This window comes from Lampetra fluviatilis, chromosome 56 (assembly GCF_964198595.1).
Source record: "Lampetra fluviatilis chromosome 56, kcLamFluv1.1, whole genome shotgun sequence".
Lineage (NCBI taxonomy): Eukaryota > Metazoa > Chordata > Hyperoartia > Petromyzontiformes > Petromyzontidae > Lampetra > Lampetra fluviatilis.
Genome location: NC_136330.1, coordinates 3,453,670 through 3,472,815, shown reverse-complemented (window position 1 = coordinate 3,472,815; position 19,146 = coordinate 3,453,670). Strand labels below are relative to the sequence as shown.

Below are 19,146 nucleotides of genomic sequence, written 5' to 3'. Positions count from 1 at the left end.
AGCTTTTCTTAGAGCCTAGTCTCCATTGGTGCTGGACCAGATGACGCCAAAAGGCGTACAACTCAAAGATCAGCTTAAGGAAGGCGGTTGGCAACGCGCAGGGTAGTACGAGGAACCCGCACGGACACGGGAGCCTTGGGGTGGTGGCCTGACCGGCATCCCCATCGTGGTTTCTGGGCGGTCGACGGCGGACTACTTTCTTGACGCGCGCGGAGTGATACGGTGCGCGGAATGATAGTTACACGGCGGCGTAGCCCCCCCCCCCTCGGGTATCCGTCCCGCCGATGTCACCGCGTGTGCGTGGGAGCGCGCCGCACCTCGCCAAACGAGATCCGCATTGCATTGTTAATGGGGGGGAAAGTGTTTCGCTTAACGCGTTTTTTCGCTTAACGCGTTTTTTCGCTTAACGCGTTTTTTCGCTTAACGCGTTTTTTTTTCGCTTAACGCTGCACTTTCCAGGAACGCATCTACCGCGTTAGACGAGGACTTGTATTTGTGACCGCGTGTAAACGATGGCGGTGTGGGTGGGGAGGCGGTGGTGGGTGGAGAGGCGGTGTGGGTGGAGTGGTGGGGGTGTGGGTGGAGGGGTGTAGGTGGTGTGGGTGGAGGGGGTGCAAGAGGCGGTCCCACATTGTAGGTCCACCCGCACGATGTCGTGTGCGCTGTGCTCCGAACACCGCCAACCCGAGTTCGATTCCCGCCCACTGCCAACACCAGCGACGATTCTGAACCGGTCCTGAACCTCCCCTAGGTCGACTCAGCCTCCTGCTGCTTTGTGTTAAACATCGCCACTGGGGAGACAAAGGCGGCCGGGCGTGGTTCTGTCCACCCGCCCCCTTCCCGTAGCACCGTTCAATCCCGAGTTGCGTCATCAACCTTATCAGTGGGGACAGCCAATGAATATTCCATTTCTATTTATTATTATTACAACAAAGAGAACGAGTGGAACACGTGGTCGTGATTAATATCCACCACGTGTAGCTACGACGGCCACTCTCAAGCTGCGCATTAAGCACACGCACGCAGAGCGTGCCCGCGACGCCGGCTGACATCGTGTTCGCCCTTACATTATTCATCTCGCTTGGCATGTAACGCGAGCCGAGTGCGTTAAGTATTTTTGTTGCGTGTCCGAGATACACAAACACGGCAGGGGAGGAGGGAGGGGGGCAAACGTGACGGGTGTAATTACCGATCGTGCTTCTGAAGAGCGTTTAACGCCAAACGAAAGTCGTCGTTTTGTTAAAAGTCCCCAGGATCACGGCTTTTTAAAATACTTTATATTAAGTTCGCTTGCTTGCTTGCTTACGACCGTGCAAATCGTTCGGTCGTTTTTTAACACACTTCCCGTGATCCAATCGAGCTGACATTTTGCACACAGACTCGTTGTGCGTGACAATTTATTTTCGTGAAAATGTTTTCCCAAAATGTTACACTGTTTAGGGAATTTTTTTTAAATATTTAATTACCAATTGCTTAATGGTGGCAGACAATCATCTGACCCATAGGTGGCAGCCATCTCAAGCCAGAGGACGAGAGGACTCTAGCCGCCACGCATATAAAGGATTTAGAATGAAAAACTTTGTTTTTACGGGTTAATTTTTTTTGTTGGGAGGGGCGCAATTAATGTCATCGTGGTTAGGAATTTCACTCACACCTCTGGCCGTCGCCTAATGACGCTGGTTGTTAAATCTCGATTTAAAGCTTCTTTCGTGACTGCAGGGATTCATCTTCTTGGTTCTTTCGGTAAAGTCACGTAGAAGGGAAATAATAAAATAAATAAATAAAACATCAAATAATTCTCACGACGTTTCGGCCACAACGCAAGCAGCCGACCTCAGGTGAAGAACAGGTCTGTCGGAACAGACCTGTTCTTCACCTGAGGACGGCTGAAGAACAGGTCTGTCGGAACAGACCTGTTCTTCACCTGAGGACGGCTGCTTGCGTTGTGGCCGAAACGTCGTGAGAATTATTTTATTGGTTTATTTAATTATTTCCCTTCTACGTGACTTTACCGAAAGAACCAAGAAGAAGACGCTGGTTGTTGTTGTCGTAGTATTTAACCGGCGAAACGTCGAATTGTGAATGTTGCAGTGGGCTTACTCTCCAACACGCAAGCCGGTGAGTGCTGCACTAGTAGCGCTGTTACTCTCTCAAATTACTGAAATGAACGTTCAAAACGTTGTACTCAATTGTTAACGTTGTAGTTGTTTACTCGCAATCGCACCGATGTGCTGAAGTTAATCGTCACGTGATGTTCACGTGACAAACCTTACTAATTGGCTGGTTTAACGACGCATTTATATCAACGCCGTCGAACCCAACAACGTATATTATGGTCGTGGGTGTACTCTCCCAACACACACAACCGATGTGTAGAAGTAGTGAACCAATTGGCATGCTTTGTTGACGTGATAAAATCTGAATTGGCTGTCGGGCAGTGGCGAGGTTTACCGACACATTTCTATTTACGCGATCTAACCTCAAAAACCTCGATTATGGACTTTCTTCCAATGGGGTTATGTACATCGTCAGCCAGGGCCAAGGAAACTTAGCATGTAACTGGGCACGGAAGTGGCTATGTTAATGTGAGAGATTAGCATGATGTTAATGTGAGAGATTAGCATGTAACTAGGCACGGAAGTGGCTATGTTAATGTGAGATATTAGCATGATGTTAATGTGAGAAATTAGCATGTAACTGGGCACGGAAGTGGCTATGTTAATGTGAGATATTAGCATGATGTTAATGTGAGAAATTAGCATGTAACGGGCATGGCAGTAGCCATGTTAATGTGAGAGATTAGCATGATGTTAATGTGAGAGATTAGCATGTAACTGGGCAAGGAAGTAGCTATGTTAATGTGAGAGATTAGCATGAAATAACAGCTGACATAGGCAGGTAGGATGGAAACATCACAGTCAGTTAAGACTTTACCTGCTTAATAACGTCTTTCCAATGATTGCTCAGAGTGTACCCATCATATAGTGATCGGTTTTTACTCTTTCAACTGGTACAAAAACTGACACCTTTATGCCTTGTATAAAGGTGTCAGTTGTTGTACCAGTTGAAAGGGTAAAAACCGATCACTATATTTTGCCACAGGTAAAGGAGGTCTCAGTGTACCCATCATCTCGGTTGAAGTTGTGTCTGTGTTTAAGGCTCTCGTCTCACCTCCAGTGTCAGACCAGAGAACATCGCCAAAAGGCGACCAGTACAAGGGCAATGTCACACGTTATCAGAGCATTTATAGCTTGGGGTGAGAGCAGCTACAAAACAGGATATTTCTGCCAGTATCAAAGTATGAAAAATAACAATTCATGTAACCCTGTCTGGCAATAAAACAGGTGTTGAGATGTTCAAACACCCAATATAAACCCTTTGCAAGGGACATCTCGACTCGTTTTATTACCAGAAAAAGTAGCACCTATTACCAGAGGTGTGGACTCGAGTCATGTGACTTGGACTCGAGTCAGACTCGAGTCATGAATTTGATGACTTGCGACTCGACTTGGACTTGCATAACAATGACTTTGTCCCACCTCTGCCTATTACACTGGTCAACAAAAAAAAAACATTTTTTCTGGCCTGGACTTTTGCAGCTGTTTTAGACTAATTTGAGAGGTGCTGATTCCAAATCTGATCTCAGATTTGCTCTATCACATCTCATTTTATGCTATCGGCATACCCCATTTTCATTGATTTTACCCGAAATTAACTCTGTCACTTATGATTGCAAGTTGTTGCGAGTCAGTGACTGCTTTAGTGTTAAAATATGATGCTGTATTTGTAGGATAGTGTTTATAATATCGTTTTATGTAGATATCCACATTTATTTAATAGTTTTCTTCTGCAGTTTTTATTGAAAATGCAATATTTGATATCTCAAAAACCTGATGTGATAGACAAAAACTGATGCCAGATTTGGAATCAGCACCCCAAAATTACCTTAACACCGTTGGAATACCTTGTGCCAGAAAAAAGTGTGTCGACCAGTGTAATCATTGTTTCATACTTCGATGTTGGAAAAAAAGTGTCCCATGTTGTAACTGAATACAACCTTGGAATAAACGCAGTTCAAAAGCAATAAGTTCGATTGTATGCCAAGTTTCACAAACAAAAAAATATATACTCTTTGGTTCTTTCGGTAAAGTCACGTAGGTAGAAAAATAATACAGGTAGGAACAACAGGTTCCACATTGCCCACCAGGGATTATTTGTCTGTCTGTCGTGCATGTCTGTCCAACCAAGTTCCTACCTGCCCACTCCGAAGGAACGTGTTGGATCACGTTTCGATCGCAACGCAAGCAATCATCAGGTGGGACAACCACAGCAAGAAACAACTGCTTTAGTGGCCGACCTCAGCAGTTTTTTATTTGCTGTGGTTGTTCTCACCTGATGACGATTACTTGTGTTGCGATCGAAACGTCGTTACTTTACCGAAAGAACCAGAGTATGGATTCCTGCAGTCACGAAAGCTTGAAATCAAGATTATCCAAAAAATATTTTAACCATAATTTCATCATCTTTTATTCAGATTTTTTACGGCCGTTTACACCGATGGAATTATTCTTTGTGTTTGTTTCCAACAGGTCTTCGTGCAGACAAATGACGTCGCCCAATGCCACGCGACAATTTTGGCAGGGGCATATAAAGACCCGCGCCAGGAATCGACGCAGTTTTTTCCCACACCCATTGCACGTTCTGATCAATCCGATAATCGATCCAATAACCGATGTTACATTGGCGAACTTTAATCGAGGGCCAGGCACTCCTATCAATCTCGGACTCATCCCTAATAAGGCCCAAGACCTCTTGCCCACCGTAAGCAAAAAAAAAAACATCAGAGGACATCCATCGGCAAGTTCTTAACAGAGGGAAACTGTGTTCGGCAAGTCTGTTCGACGAATCCAGAGGAGAACCGCTTTTTTGCACGACGGATGCCTGCATCTTGCCAAACACCACGTGTCCTACCCCCTCGCCCCCCACAATCTCGTGCGTTGCAAACCCAGTGGATGCACACAGACTAACAAGAGAGCACACACAGTCTCCACTTAAAAGGTTTTTTGCTCGTGCTTTTATTAGTTCCGGTTCGATCCTCAATCCGTTCGTCTCCCCCCCCCCTCCTCCTCCCCACTCCGGCCACTCCCCGCCCGGCCGCACTTTGCATCGTGATGGTGAACGTACACAAACACTCATAATCAAGGTTTTTGGGTCAGATCGCGTTATTTAGAAATGTGTCGTAACCCTCCACCACCCGACACGGCCAAACAGTAAAAAAAATGTGTCACGTTTTTCAAAGGACAAAATAATTCACGTCTCTAGTCCACCGGTGTGCTGTAGAGAAAATCAACAGCATTTTAAAATTTGAGTAGTACGACGTTTCGCTGATAATTACAATCAGCTTCATCGGGCAAGAATAGTGAAGCTCTCCTGTTGCTTCCGGTCTTAAATAGAGCAGCTTCAGGGTGACGTCATAATTTAATTCAATCTGGTGCAGTGATTCAAAACAAAAAAAAATCTTGTAATTATCTAGATTGGTAATCATTCAATTGTTATTCATTGATATGTTTCCCTTATAAGGAATTGTAATTGTATTTATTTGACAACACGCTGTTTTACTGTTTGGCCGTGTCGGGTGGTGGAGGGTTACGACACATTTATAAATAACGAGATCTGACCCAAAAACCTTGATTATGAATATTGGTCGCGAAAGCCTCCCACGTGTTTAAAGTACACAAACACGGCAAAGACATGGCAAATCACTGGGGGGGGGGGGGGGGTGCTTGGCCCAGTGCCCACAGGGTTCATGGGTGACCACCACCACATTCACACGCGCCACATGGAGCAACTCAAAAGAACCTGGGCACCACTTGAGGCCAAGCTGCTATCTTTCGCAATAAAAAACAAAGTATTGTAGCATTAGCTTTGAAACCACCTCTTTGACAATGTACGCTGTGTGTATATATAAAACCAGCCAATAATGTTCACACGCCCACACCCAAAAGAATAAAAACCACCATTAAGGACGTTTAGCAAAAGAACAAAAAAATATCCGGCGCGCACCGTTATGCCCACTGGGTTTCTCCAGAGACGAACAGAGGTCTGGTGTAGTGTTGGCTTTTTTGTTGTTGTTTTATTGCAGCACTGAGAAAACGTGGAGCAACCACGGTCGTGACAGACACACACAAAAAAAAATCACCTAAGCAGCCCCCTCCCCCCAAAGAACGCATCTGGATCACCTTCACGTACTTTTGTGTTAATTACTTTTTCTATAGAACATCTTGACTCCTCCAATTGTAATATACTAGGCACCTAAAATCCCAGATGAAAAAAAACCAGTGATGGAAAGCAAAAATGAAAATCGTACGTGGGCCACCGTGGACTTGCGATTTCTGCTGAACAATCAGTTTAGATTCGTGTTGCTCTGCGATTGGTTAAAATTTCCCCCACAAACCCCACTCGGGGCAAAAAAAAAGAGGATTTTTAACAAAACGCAACATGCAATGTAAGACGGCTCTCCACGCAGCAGCAGCGATTTAATCAGTAGGTGCGCGCGCTCAAACCGTTTCACAATTTCTGCCCCAATAACTTTCAATAAAACTCAAGTGGTCCGAGTGGATATTTAAGACAAATAAGCCACGGATTCGTTTTTTTTCTTCTCAAGAAAAGGCGCTAAACCTCAAGTCGGCCAGAACAAATGACTCAGCTTGGAGCTCTCCTAAACAAAAATGCAGTCCACATTCGGAACATTGGTCCCGTGTTTATTTTTTTCTTACAAATTTACAATCCCTCCCGAGAAAGGAGTAAGAGGGGGGGGGGGAAGATAAGGCGTTAAGAGAGTTGAGATTTTAAACCATCTCCCTGCCTGGGTTTAAAGCTTCATCACGTGCCCTTAAGAAAATACAAGCACAACATTGATACAGCAAATTGGTTTAATGCAATTATAATGACTCGCAAACCTTTTGACCCCAACGTAAAAGAATGCATATGCCAAGGCAAGTGGGAGGAACTTATCGTCGTGCAAAGACAACTCTACGCCGTGTTGTGCTGCAAATTTTTTGTTTGTGGGGGGGGGAAACAAAAATACACGATTGTAGAGGTTAGGCACGCACATACCAAATTGTGTTTAAAAAAAAAACACAAACCACAGGATTCATTTGCCGCTTCCACAAACCCGGTTTTCTCTCCACCTCGGCAACCATGACATAACTTTGGAAGATCTGAATAAGCCCACAGGATGCCGTGATTCTGCCACGGCTAGCCGCCAAGTTCCGATACGCAACAGCGAATGGGGGGGGACGGAGGGGGGGGGGGACTTAGCCACTCAGCTCTTAAAAGTCACGGCGGTAGGGATGAGTCAAAGTACTGCGCAAGAAAATTGGAGCGATACCACCAGGGTTTGAACTGTAATCGTTTATTGCATTTGATTTTGCATTGTTGCCTTGAAGTGATGCGCCTCGTCAATTTTTTTGTTTACTTTTTTTTTATTCTTATTTGTTTTTTTTACATTTTTTAGAACTTTTTTTCCACCCATTTTTTTTTAGTAAAAACAATAAACCCTCCCCCCCCACTCACCCACCCACCCACCACCACACCCCCAGAGGAAGAGGCGCCACCGCTGCTTTTAAAGAGAGACGCGAAACTGTTGTCGCGCGCGCTGTGGCCAGACCCGTTCGAAATCGAGTAGCGGCGGCGGTGCTGGCTGACGCGTAGCAAAATACAGCGGGAGTAAGGGGGGGGGGGCACGGACAATGCACTTTTTATCAAATTGTATTTATTTTCTCCTCGTGTTTGTGTATATATATCGTGTATATATAGTTTTTCTTTCATCAATTGACCAGTTTGGGTTAGCGAGCGATACAAGTCGGCGATAAGGTTGCCATTCTTTTTCATTTCATCCTTCCCTCGGGGGGGGGGGCTTGCCCTTAATACCCCACCTTCCGCAAGTAATCCGCCACGTCGAATGCGGTCTTATTGAGAAGCCCCCCGTGAGTGCCTTCTTTGCCTTCCACCATTACCAGAGCTAAAGGGGGGGGGGGGAGGGGCACACGTGGGAGGAGAGGGGGAAAAAGAACGAATTAGAAAATATGAAAATGTGCAAAGATATCGCACTCGACAAAGTCAACACGTCAAAAATACTCCTCGCAACTCCGGTAACATCCAAATGATTCCTATAGATTGGAGAAAAAAAATGACAACACAAAACGACAGCATTGTTTTTCCCCCCCATCTGGCACATCCGAGGCAGCACGGGGGAGACACACACACACACCATCGTGGTGGTACAGGTGGGTTTTCCACACCTAGCACATGCCACATTGTTTGAGACTAAAGCAACCCAACTTTGTTGCTTCTGCTTTGCCCCGGGAGTAACCACGTTACGGAGCCAATAGCACCGTTCAAGGGCCATGTGTTTATTCTGTGTTTAATACAGCACGGGTTATTCAGGCCCGAGGGGCTGAGAAAGGCCACTGCTTGGAGTGGGGGTGTGGATGGAGAGGGGGAAGGGGCATGGGTGGAGTGGTGGTGGAGTGGTGCGTGGGTGGAGTGGTGGTGGTGGAGTGGGTGTGAGTGGTGGTACCACATCGGTCCCATTGCACGATGGGCGACATCACTTAGCACCCTGAGAACGATTGTTCAAGGGCGTTTTATACATTTAAATTATTATCATTCGTCTGCGGGCAGCCCGATTCCTTGTCAGCCCTGCAGTGGAATTAAGCAAAAAGGTGTCTCTCCTCGGCAAATTGATTACACAAACAAACACATGTTAGAGAACAGGGAAGTTGTACACAGCCGTGGATTGTGCGGCACTTCCGAACGTGCGGCCGTTACAGGAGGCATTTAACTGGCCGCAACGAGAAAGAAAAATAGAGGAACGTAAGTAACTCTCTGCCGTGGGTTGAAAATAATTCCGGTCGAGTGCTTTTCCTTTTTTTAAAGTCAGATTAAATCCAATATTCACGCATCGGGAAATGAGGGGGGGGGGGGGCAGGAGGCACTTTCGACCCGCCGGCCTGTCTAGGGAAAGGCCACAGACCCCCAGCGAGACCCAGAAAGAAAACCTTGAAGTCTTAAACACTTCCGCAGGATAGTCCCCCAAGCAAGTAGTACCTGGCCACGAATGATAGTTCAACGAAGCGGCTTGTCACTTGGAAAAGCATGGGGACGGGCAATGCCGGACGAGGAAATGTGCTGTGTTTTCCAGACTATAAGACGCTCCCTATCTCCAGGAGGAGGGGAAGAGAGGTGGGTCGTAATTTTTCCAGAAAAACATGAAGTGGTGTGGAAGCGGTTAACAGGGGTGCAAAGATTTAAACTGACAAAGTACCACAGTGAACGCTGGAGAAAATAGGTGCGTCCCGTCAATGCGGAAAATACGTTCCAAGCCAAAGAGGTTGGAGCACATGCCGGCAATAAGTGTGTTTCGGTGCACCCCGAGGCAGTAAAATGTATTCAAATGTTAATCGCATGTAAGTGGTGGCCAAGGAGATGAAGACCACAGGAGAAGGGGCCACGTTTTATTTAAAATAGTGGGGTGGGTGAGGCGTGCATCTTATGATCCAGAGAATATAGCAATTCAGAATATTTATACTAAAGTAATCCGATCAGCTATAAAGCTCTTTCACACAGATGCCCTGTAGATAAACCTAACCCCCACCCACCCCTTTTAAGCAGCCACACTGCGACAGAGGTCGCAACCGGGTACCCGATACCCGTACCCTACCCGATGGCCGGGTACGGGTACCCGTTTGCAACCCTGGTGCGGCCGGGTACGGGTAGGCCGTGAGTCACTGGTGAGTAACCGTCTGTCACTCATTTCCCAACGTCTTGTCTCTTCTCACAACTCAAGTTCCTAGAATCAACCCACCCGCGCCTGCAACATGGCTTCATCCCAGAGGTCGCAATCAGGTACCCGATACCCGTACCCGGCCGGGTACGGGTATGGCCGAGTACGGGTACCCGTTTGCGACCCTGGTGCGGCCGGGTTCCGGAATCAAAACCCGTTTGCGACCTCTGCACTGCGCCCGACGCAACTTACTTTGCAAGGACTTGGCGATGGCGATGTTATAGGTCGTACTACTGTGCCCGTCGGCCTTGGTGCGCAAGTCCATGGTGTGCTCCTCTTCCACGTCAAGACTGTCGCGGAGGACGGAGCACTTCCGCCCGGCCACCGTTATGCCGTTTGTGAGCAACCCATCTCGGTCTGGTGCAGACAGCTGGGCCACTTCCGCAGGCTGCAGCCAGAGAAAGAGGGGGGGGGGGGGAGAAAACACAGCCACCAACACTCATCAAGTCCTGGCCAAAGGCCTACACACACAAGGTGGCAGTCGTAAGGGGGGGGGGGGGGGGGAGATTCATTGGACCGAAGAGTGCGGGGATTTGCTGGTGGTTAAGGGCAGACCCGGTTGGTTTCTGATACCGCTCTCGCCAACCGACCTTGGCCGTGGATGGGAATTGCGACTTGGGGTTCTCGCTGGGTGTAAGAGAGCAGTGCGACCGACACTCTCTCTCACACACACACTCCCGTCCCCGCGGGGTTTTCATACCGATCGTAAAGTACATTTTTACGGCCCAAGAAACGCCTTGCGGGAGGATTAAATTAAAGGCTTTGACCTCATGAGAACTGCCGTATTAAAAAAAGGTGTCGCATCGCCACATTGGGGTAAAACAAAAGCAAGGCACACGAGCGGCTTGACTTCTTTTGCAACAATGTTGAAAACTCATTCAAATTGCATGGCACACAATCTGCAACTAGTCAATTCTTTACAAATATCTTCTTGGTTCTTTCGGTAAAGTCACATACCAAGAAGATGAATCCCTGCAGTCACGAAAGCTTTAAATCGAAATCTTTACAAATACTTTTTGCGTTGAGTTTGTCGTCCGTCACCCCCCCCCCCTACGTATTGTGCACGAGACCCAAGTTCAACATGCATTCCACTACTGCCAGTTTCAGATGATATCTCTGGATGTCCAAAAATGTCTTGCTCCCGATAAAATTTCAAAGCATAATAAATTCTCAACTTCTTTGCAGATTCCCTGGCCAGTCACTGCATTCATGAGGCTCAAAGCATCAACAGCTATATTGTTATTCTGACTTCCGCTAACCTGTCCCGATGAGTCAGACTTATGTTTGAAACTAAACCGTCGTTTTCAAACGCTAAATTTGGTTGAGAGAATCGTTATTCAACTTAACCGGGCGAGCCGAATCGGTGCATCGTTAAAATTTCTACTGTTTTTTGCGGCTGTATCAGATCATAATCAATAGTCCTTTGGTCACATCGTCAGATCATTCATACGGCCCCAAAAACTCAATTGTCAATCATCGCTTGCTTAAAAACCCCAATCGGTATGTTGCGTGTATAAAGAAAAGCAAAAGGTGCAGGCCCTGCAACTTTCTTGCGAACACACCGCTACGAACGGAAGAGCCTCGACTCAATCAAACTGCAAGAGCCGCTCCAGAGGGTATTTTGCGGGAGGTGACAGAAACCCCAGACTTGACCCCACCACACGTGACCCCACCACACGTGACACCCCCCCCCCCCGCCAATCGACTGCGGTGTTCAATACTCGTGTTGCTACGCTGCTGGTTGGACGGTGGCAAGGGAATTTGGTTTGTGACCGGACTTCCCGCCGCTCGCTATGCAGCACACCGTTTGATGCCCTCTTCTCTTCCCCCACATCTCACCGTCCCCTTTCCTGCTCTTCATTCAAACTATATTTTGTTTCTATTAGCAGGTAAGGGCCCACGGAGTTATGGAGCTCTTTTCTTCCACAAGCAACCTGGACACCGCAAAGGATCGTCAAACAAAGCGGCTTGTGGAAATGTATCGTCGGCCATGTAGTCTTAATAATGCGTGTCGATTCTAAACGTGGAGGGAAAGACCGCGACGAAAATCCACGGGGAGAAAGAACATGCAAACTCCAAATACACAGGGCGTCAGAGTCGGGTTTGAATCCACGACCTCCTGAATACCATGGAAAGGGAGTTAACATCGCCACCGCTTAGCTCATTCTTTTTCAGAGTGTCTTTTCAAAAGACACGCCCCTGTGTATTATCCACGACCAGCTATTTTGGGGTAGTCAAGTATCAAACGGAACCCCATACAAAAAATATCAGACTCCTCGTTTGTTCCAAAACCTCCAAAAGAACTCAAATTAAGAACTGGCCGACTTACTTTCAAGTGGCGCACGGGCAGGAGACAATAGAGTTTTACGGGCGACCTCTGCACTTGCCGGTGCAGTGCTAGCCATTATTGCACCATGGTAGTAGCCACACTCCCCCACCCCACCACCAACACCATCCCTCGGCAAAAAAACACAACTGTGGCTGCTCGGCAAAGGTGCGGCCAAGACACCACCCCAACCACCACCCCACCCCCAACCTCGTCGGGGCTTCGCCGAGAGCGCCTGGGCGAGGCATAATCTGCCACCATCTCCCGCCCAAAAAAAAAACCCCATTCGCTGCTGCAACCACTTCACGCTATCAAAAAAAGCCACTTGCCCGACAGCTGCAAAGCACAGCAAGGCACGGGGGGGAGAGGGCGGGAAGAAGCGTGGAGGGTCCAAAGATTTGTAACCGTGGGGCTGCGAGCCGCCGACAATCAGAGAGGTTCAGTAAAAAATAAACACACGGGCGGAAACGGATTTGTGTGTCGTGCCGTTTCACGACGCGAGAAAGACCCCCCCCCCCACCGTTTATTTGGAATCGTGGCGGGGTCCTTCGAGCTCGCAAAGGGAATCAATGTCCGGGTGGAGTTGGAGATACTGGAATCGCCAACATTCGGAACGAGCACGTTTCGTGCTCCATTGGCCGTCTCCGAATGCGGCCTAGGCAAGGGCCCACAGCACGAACGGACAAGACTGGCTGGTGGCGTGCCCAGAGGCACCGTGGTCTACGACGGGGAGGCAATTTTAAGGGGGCAGGAGACAAAAAACGTTACTCGTTGATTACAATTCTCTAACTAAACGACGAGCTTTAGTCTTCTTGGTTCTTTCGGTAAAGTCACGTAGAAGGGAAATAATAAAATAATAAAAATAAAACAATAAAATAATTCTCACGACGTTTCAGCCACAACGCAAGCGGCCGTCCTCAGGTGAAGAACAGGTCTGTCGGGAAGACAGCGTCTGAATGAAACATCCCAGGCTTGGCAGCGTATATTTAAGCTGGGTTGGAGGAGCTTTAGTTTGAGAATTGCAGTTCATTTTGAAGCAATCTGTGTGAGCCAAGCAGCTCTGGAATCGGGTTTCACGAAACCCGATTCAGGAATTGGTTCACGTCGTACAACGGTAACCCGACACGGACACTGAACTTCCGTTGCGCCTTCACAAGCCCACCAGTCGCAACAACTCTACTCGGTTCGTCCTTGCGGCAAAATTTCCGTTCGCTCGGTTAACCAAAAAAAAAGTCATCGGCATTCACGGCCTCTCGCCGAATTTGCGGTCGCGACGACCTAAAAATCGACCCAAATTTTGTTTTTATCGTCACCCAATCGGCTCTTAAAAAGGAACGAGCCAGCCGCAGCCGTCAGCTCAAGGGCCTCCGGGTGCCTACAACTTCGTGGACTTTGCAGGCCAGAGACTGCGTGTGGTGGTGGTGGTTGGGTGGGTTGACCTCTCTTCTCGTGCGTGGCCCACGCCACGCCTGTGCACCGTCGCTGCTCTCTCGCTCTGGGTGGGGCCCACTCGGTAGTCAAACATGGAGGAGGGGAGGGAGGGGGATGAGGAGGGGAGGGAGGGGGGTGAGGAGGTTGTGGGGGAGGAGGAGAGGGGAGGAGCCGAGCCACGCCCTGAGACATGGCAGCACCAGTTCGCGAACAGTCGATAGCGGAAATGGCAGAAGAATGGGACAAACCGTTCAACTCGTGTTTTTTCTCGTTCTTTTGCCAAAGCTGCCCCCACAGACACAAATGATGCAGGTAGTGAGTGGTGCGTTTCCTTGTCAGCGAGGCTGCCATGTGAAGAAAACAAATAACCCGTTTATAGCTCATCGAATTCCACCAGTAGAAAAATTCAGGTGGCGATTTTGCACTGACAAGCGTCTGATGATGTGTTAACAACAATGGGGGTTTTCCCCCCTTCCGCCCCGCTACAGCAAAACTGGTCATCACCCACGCTACCTTACCACACACCAGCCTCAACACGCTTTAAAACACAAACGCAAGAGTTGTTGACGATGCCTTTATCAAACGACACCCGCAGCCTACCTGGCAGCAAAATCCTGCATCAGCAGTGATGATGAATCAACATCAAGTCTAGCGTAGATGCCCCCCCCACCCACCACACACACAGCATATAAACTATTTTTTTTTATTTCACCAGGTAAGAGCCACAGCTCTTTTTTCACAAATGACAGCCCAACGAAGGATGCGGCTTATCGAGTGGAAATTTATAGCAGTCGACTACTCGATAAACGCGTGACTGTTGATTCTAAATGTGGTAGGGGGGTTGTAACGGAGGACCCGGAGAAAAATCCACGCGATCACGGGGAGAGAGAAAAAAGACACGCAAACTCCAAATATACAGCAGCAGGCGTCAGGATCGGGATTGAACCTACAACCTCCTGCATACCAGGCGAGGTAGTTAACATCTCCTAGCCACCGTGATGATGAGACACGCAAACTCCAAATATACAGCAGCAGGTGTCGGGATCAAACCCACGACCTCCTGTACACCAGGCGAGGTAGTTAACATCTCCTAGCCACCGTGGCATTACAACGCATTTCATGGGAGTCAGGTTAGAGAGGTGGAGATACGTGGCCAGGATATTTAGTGGCGTTTATTTGCCACGCAGTTAAGGACCACCACCACCACCTTCTTCCGCATTACTGCAGCTGCAGTGCAGTCTATTAGCCTCGCACACACTGGGTTGATTAGTATATACCACGTACAACAGAATAGGCCTCAAGTCCTAAAACATCACGAGTGGACCCCACACTAAGAGATTTCCCCACCGAGCACATCACAAAGCCATCAATTGGACTCGACGCCAAACAGAATTGCCCTCTCGCTCACCGATTACCCAGAGACACCCTTGACCACTGAAACCACGCGGGGTTATTTCTCAACCGATTTCGTCGCACGAGGTGAAAAACGCCGCGTGGGTGCCCTCCTTCGCTGCCACAACACAAAAAAGAGGGCATTTACTAAGCATTCGCACGCCGCGTTGAAACGACGAAGGTCACCAAACAACATTTGTATCGTGGCAGTGTGTGGCAAGGCAACTCCTCTCTTATGCAAGCAAGGAGGGGGGGAGGGAGGGCCTTCTTTGTCGTCTCGCTTTTGAGTGTTTTCTCCAAGTGTCCGGCATTAGCTCATACTGGCAACACAGTCTAGCCTAGTCGAGAGTGGTAGTAGTAGAAGTATTTTTCGATTCAAAGCTTTCGTGACTGCAGGGATTCATCTTCTTGGTTCTTTCGGTAAAGTCACGTAGAAGGGAAATAATAAAATAATAAAAATAAAACAATACAATAATTCTCACGACGTTTCGGCCACAACGCAAGCAGCCGTCCTCAGGTGAAGAACAGGTCTGTCGAGACGACAGGAGAAGAACAGGTCTGTCTCCACGACAGAGCTGGTCTTCACCTGAGGACGGCTGCTTGCGTTGTGGCCGAAACGTCGTGAGAATTATTTTATCATGTTTTATTTTTATTATTTTATTATTTCCCTTCTACGTTACTTTACCGAAAGAACCAAGAAGATGAGTAGTACAAGTAGTTAACCACGAGTTGTTACTCTACCAGTGAAAAATTGGCGCCATCGCAAAACGTTCACGGTTCGAATTCGATGGGCGGCCCCGGCGATTTAAACTTTGTGAGAATTTTAGGGCCAGAAGATGTCCAACTTTATTAGCAACGGCGAAGCGATTGTGAACAATTCTACCCACACGGCGTCTTTTCTTGCACAGATGTGGCGGTGATGACACCCACTACAACAACCACCCACCCATCTTTAGAGTTATTTCCTGGTTAAAAGAAAATGGCCTTAAATAAAGATATTAAAAGTTCTGCTAACAACAACAACAAAAAATCTCCCAAACTGCTATTTCGTTGTCGATGGGTTAAGAGAATATAAATCGGAACCACTTGGAATTTTAGTATCGCTCGTAGGCAGACCACAAAGGGAAGTTCTAAAAGTGAATTTAAAACAAAACCACACTAACGTTTAAAGTTTCCTCTCCCTATTCAGCCCGTCTCCCACAATGTAACAAGTTATATATTGTTATAATACCAAGTACATCGGATGGAAAATAAAACCATTCTCACACACAGACAGACACACATACAGACACACACACAGAGACAGTGTTTCACTCTGGCGGGGCTTAGAGCGCACACACCCTGTAACAATGACAAAGATCCCCCGTATAGCCTCAACAGACTGCTGGGGCAAGTGCTGTTAGCGAGTCGTGCTAAAAACCACGCCCGAGCCCGCCTTTGTCTCCCCCCCCCCCGTAGCTATGTTTACACGACACACCGCACCAGGGACTCATTTGAGGCCGAGTCAACCTAGGGGGTTGTTGGTGGTGATCGTGAGCGGGAATCGAATTGCGGGAGTGGCCGGCAGCGCTAACCACTGGCCCACCGCTCCCCCGGGGCTTGACAAAGCTCCCCCGTGTAGCCTGTGACACTGTTTGGGGGCAAGTGCTGTTAGTGTGTGGCACCTATGAAGGCCGGCTTAGCACACACAGAAACAGTGACACACACACAGAGACAGTGACACACACAGAGACACACAAAGACAAAGATCCCCCGTGTAGCCTGAACAGCTGAACAGACTGTTGGAGCAAGTGCTGTTAGCTAGTGACACCTATGAAGGCCGACTTAGCGCACACACAGACAGACACACACACACAGAGACACACACACAACACTACGACAACAGAACCAGCGTATTGCCGCCTTACACTCTCATACCGCCACCTTCCAGATCATTCCCCCCCCCCCCTCTGGCCCAGCCCTTCGTCTCCACTACCAGACGCAGCACCCATAACAATTACAACCACGACTATTGTTGTAATTATTACAACAACGACGACGATGATGATGACAACCTCATCTTGCAAACCTCCCCTGCCTACGCCCTGGGGAAGCCGCGCGTCATGGCGGGGCCGCCGCCGTCTCTTCGATTCGTTGGCGGGGTCCATTTGCCCCTCCTCCTCCCACCACCACCATCACCACCATACCGCCTCTTCTCGTACCCTCATCCCTCCACCATCACCACCATATCGCCTCTTCTCGTACCCTCATCCCTCCATCACCACCACATCGCCTCTCTTCTCGCTCTCCCACCCTCATGTCGACATCTTCCTGCATCTGTCCCCCAATGTCGTTCTTCTTGCTCCTCTCCCACCCCACCACCCAACGCATTCTCCACTTCTCCCGCCATACTTCACCACCACCACCCACACCATGCATCTCCCCCCCTCACCACCACCATGCATCAAGCCACCACCACCCACACCACCACCATGCATCTCACCACCACCCACACCACCAACACCCACACCACCACCACCACCACATCTCCCCCCCTCACCTCCCACACCACCACCACCCACACCATGCATCTCCCCCCCTCACCACCACCCACACCACCACCATGCATCTCACCACCACCCACACCACCACCCCCCACCCCGCATTGAAGCCATCTCAGCCCCGACCGCGGCGACACCGCAAGCTCGTGCAGTGCCATGGTGGAGGCGCCTTAGGGCGTAGCCGAAGCCCTTCGCGTCTCTATCCGACCCCCCACCACCATCATCACCACCACCCACACCACCACCCCCACCCAAATCACCACCACCCACACCACCCACGCCACCATAACCCTCACCACCACCACCACCCACACCACCATCACCACCCTCACCACCATCAGCACCACCACTCACCCCACCACATCTCTCTCTATCACCGCGTCTTAACCTCCCCTGGGCGTCGCCTCACCACCCCGCGTATCTCTCACCACCCACAAAAAAACCCAATCGCCCATCATCCACTCCATCATCTCTCGTGCCATCTTCCCGCTTAACCACCCCGTCTCCCTCTCTCCCCCCCACCACCCCGGCATCTTCGCCGTGGTGTAGGAGGGAAGAGAGGAGAGGAGACATCGCCTCACCGTGATGTTTCGCAGGTGGCTGCCCGGGTGAAACGCCCACACCGACTTCGATTCCAGTCCCACAATGACGGCGTCTTTCTCCACGCCGCTCTGCATCAGCCTCCCGATGTAGCCGTCCCAAGACATGATTGACGGGCTTGGTGTTTGCTAAGGGGGAGGAGGTTTTGGCTGTTGTTTTTTTAATTGATGGCGCTGCGTCCCCTACAACAACGACGACTGCAGCAGCAGAACAAGAGGAAGCCGCGTGCGGGGAAAGCGAAATGGCGGGGCCGTCCCCGCCCTTCTTTATATACCCGCAGGCCACGCCCATGGAGCACAAACGCGGCGTCCCATTGGCTGGCGCCCACCGCCAATGGCACCGCCCGATGCTCTGGTGGGAGGAGCGTGGCAGGGCGCGATTACGCGGGACGCGCTGATTGGTCGCGGGGCGCGTCACCTGACACTATAACTAGGCGCGGACGCGTTATGTTAACGAGGCTCGGTGCATATATTATGCTAATGAGCCTTCAGATTGCCACGGGTTTGCCTACGCGCGGTGCGAAAGAAGTTCAACATACGTCCATAGACTCACGCAGAGACCCATGGACTCACATAGAGACCCATAGACTCACACAGAGACCCATAGACTCACACAGAGACCCATAGACTCACGCAGAGACCCATAGACTCACACCGAGAATCACACAGAGACCCATAGACACTTACACAGAGACCCACAGACACTCACACAGAGACCCATAAACTCACACAGAGACCCATAGACTCACACAGAGACCCATAGACTCACGCAGAGACCGACAGACTCACACAGAGACCCACAGACACACAGAGACCCATAGACTCACACAGAGACCCACAGACACTCACACAGAGACCCATAGACTCACACAGAGACCCATAGACTCACGCAGAGACCGACAGACTCACACAGAGACCCACAGACTCACACCGAGAATCACACAGAGACCCATAGACTCACACAGAGACCCATAGACTCACACAGAGACACTCACACACAGACCTATAGAC

General features: G+C 49.2%; 1 protein-coding gene across 1 annotated transcript; it reads right to left on the bottom strand.

Moving 5' to 3' along the window:
• Positions 1-6,113: 6,113 nt before the first annotated feature.
• On the bottom strand, positions 6,114-18,390 carry LOC144950086 (profilin-1-like). Its single transcript, XM_078880105.1, has 3 exons — positions 18,118-18,390; positions 10,040-10,235; positions 6,114-8,023 (listed from the first exon to the last, which is right to left on the bottom strand). Exons 1-3 carry the CDS (start codon positions 18,241-18,243, stop codon positions 7,926-7,928), a joined length of 420 nt encoding a protein of 139 aa, XP_078736231.1. The 5' UTR covers positions 18,244-18,390; the 3' UTR covers positions 6,114-7,925.
• Positions 18,391-19,146: the final 756 nt, after the last annotated feature.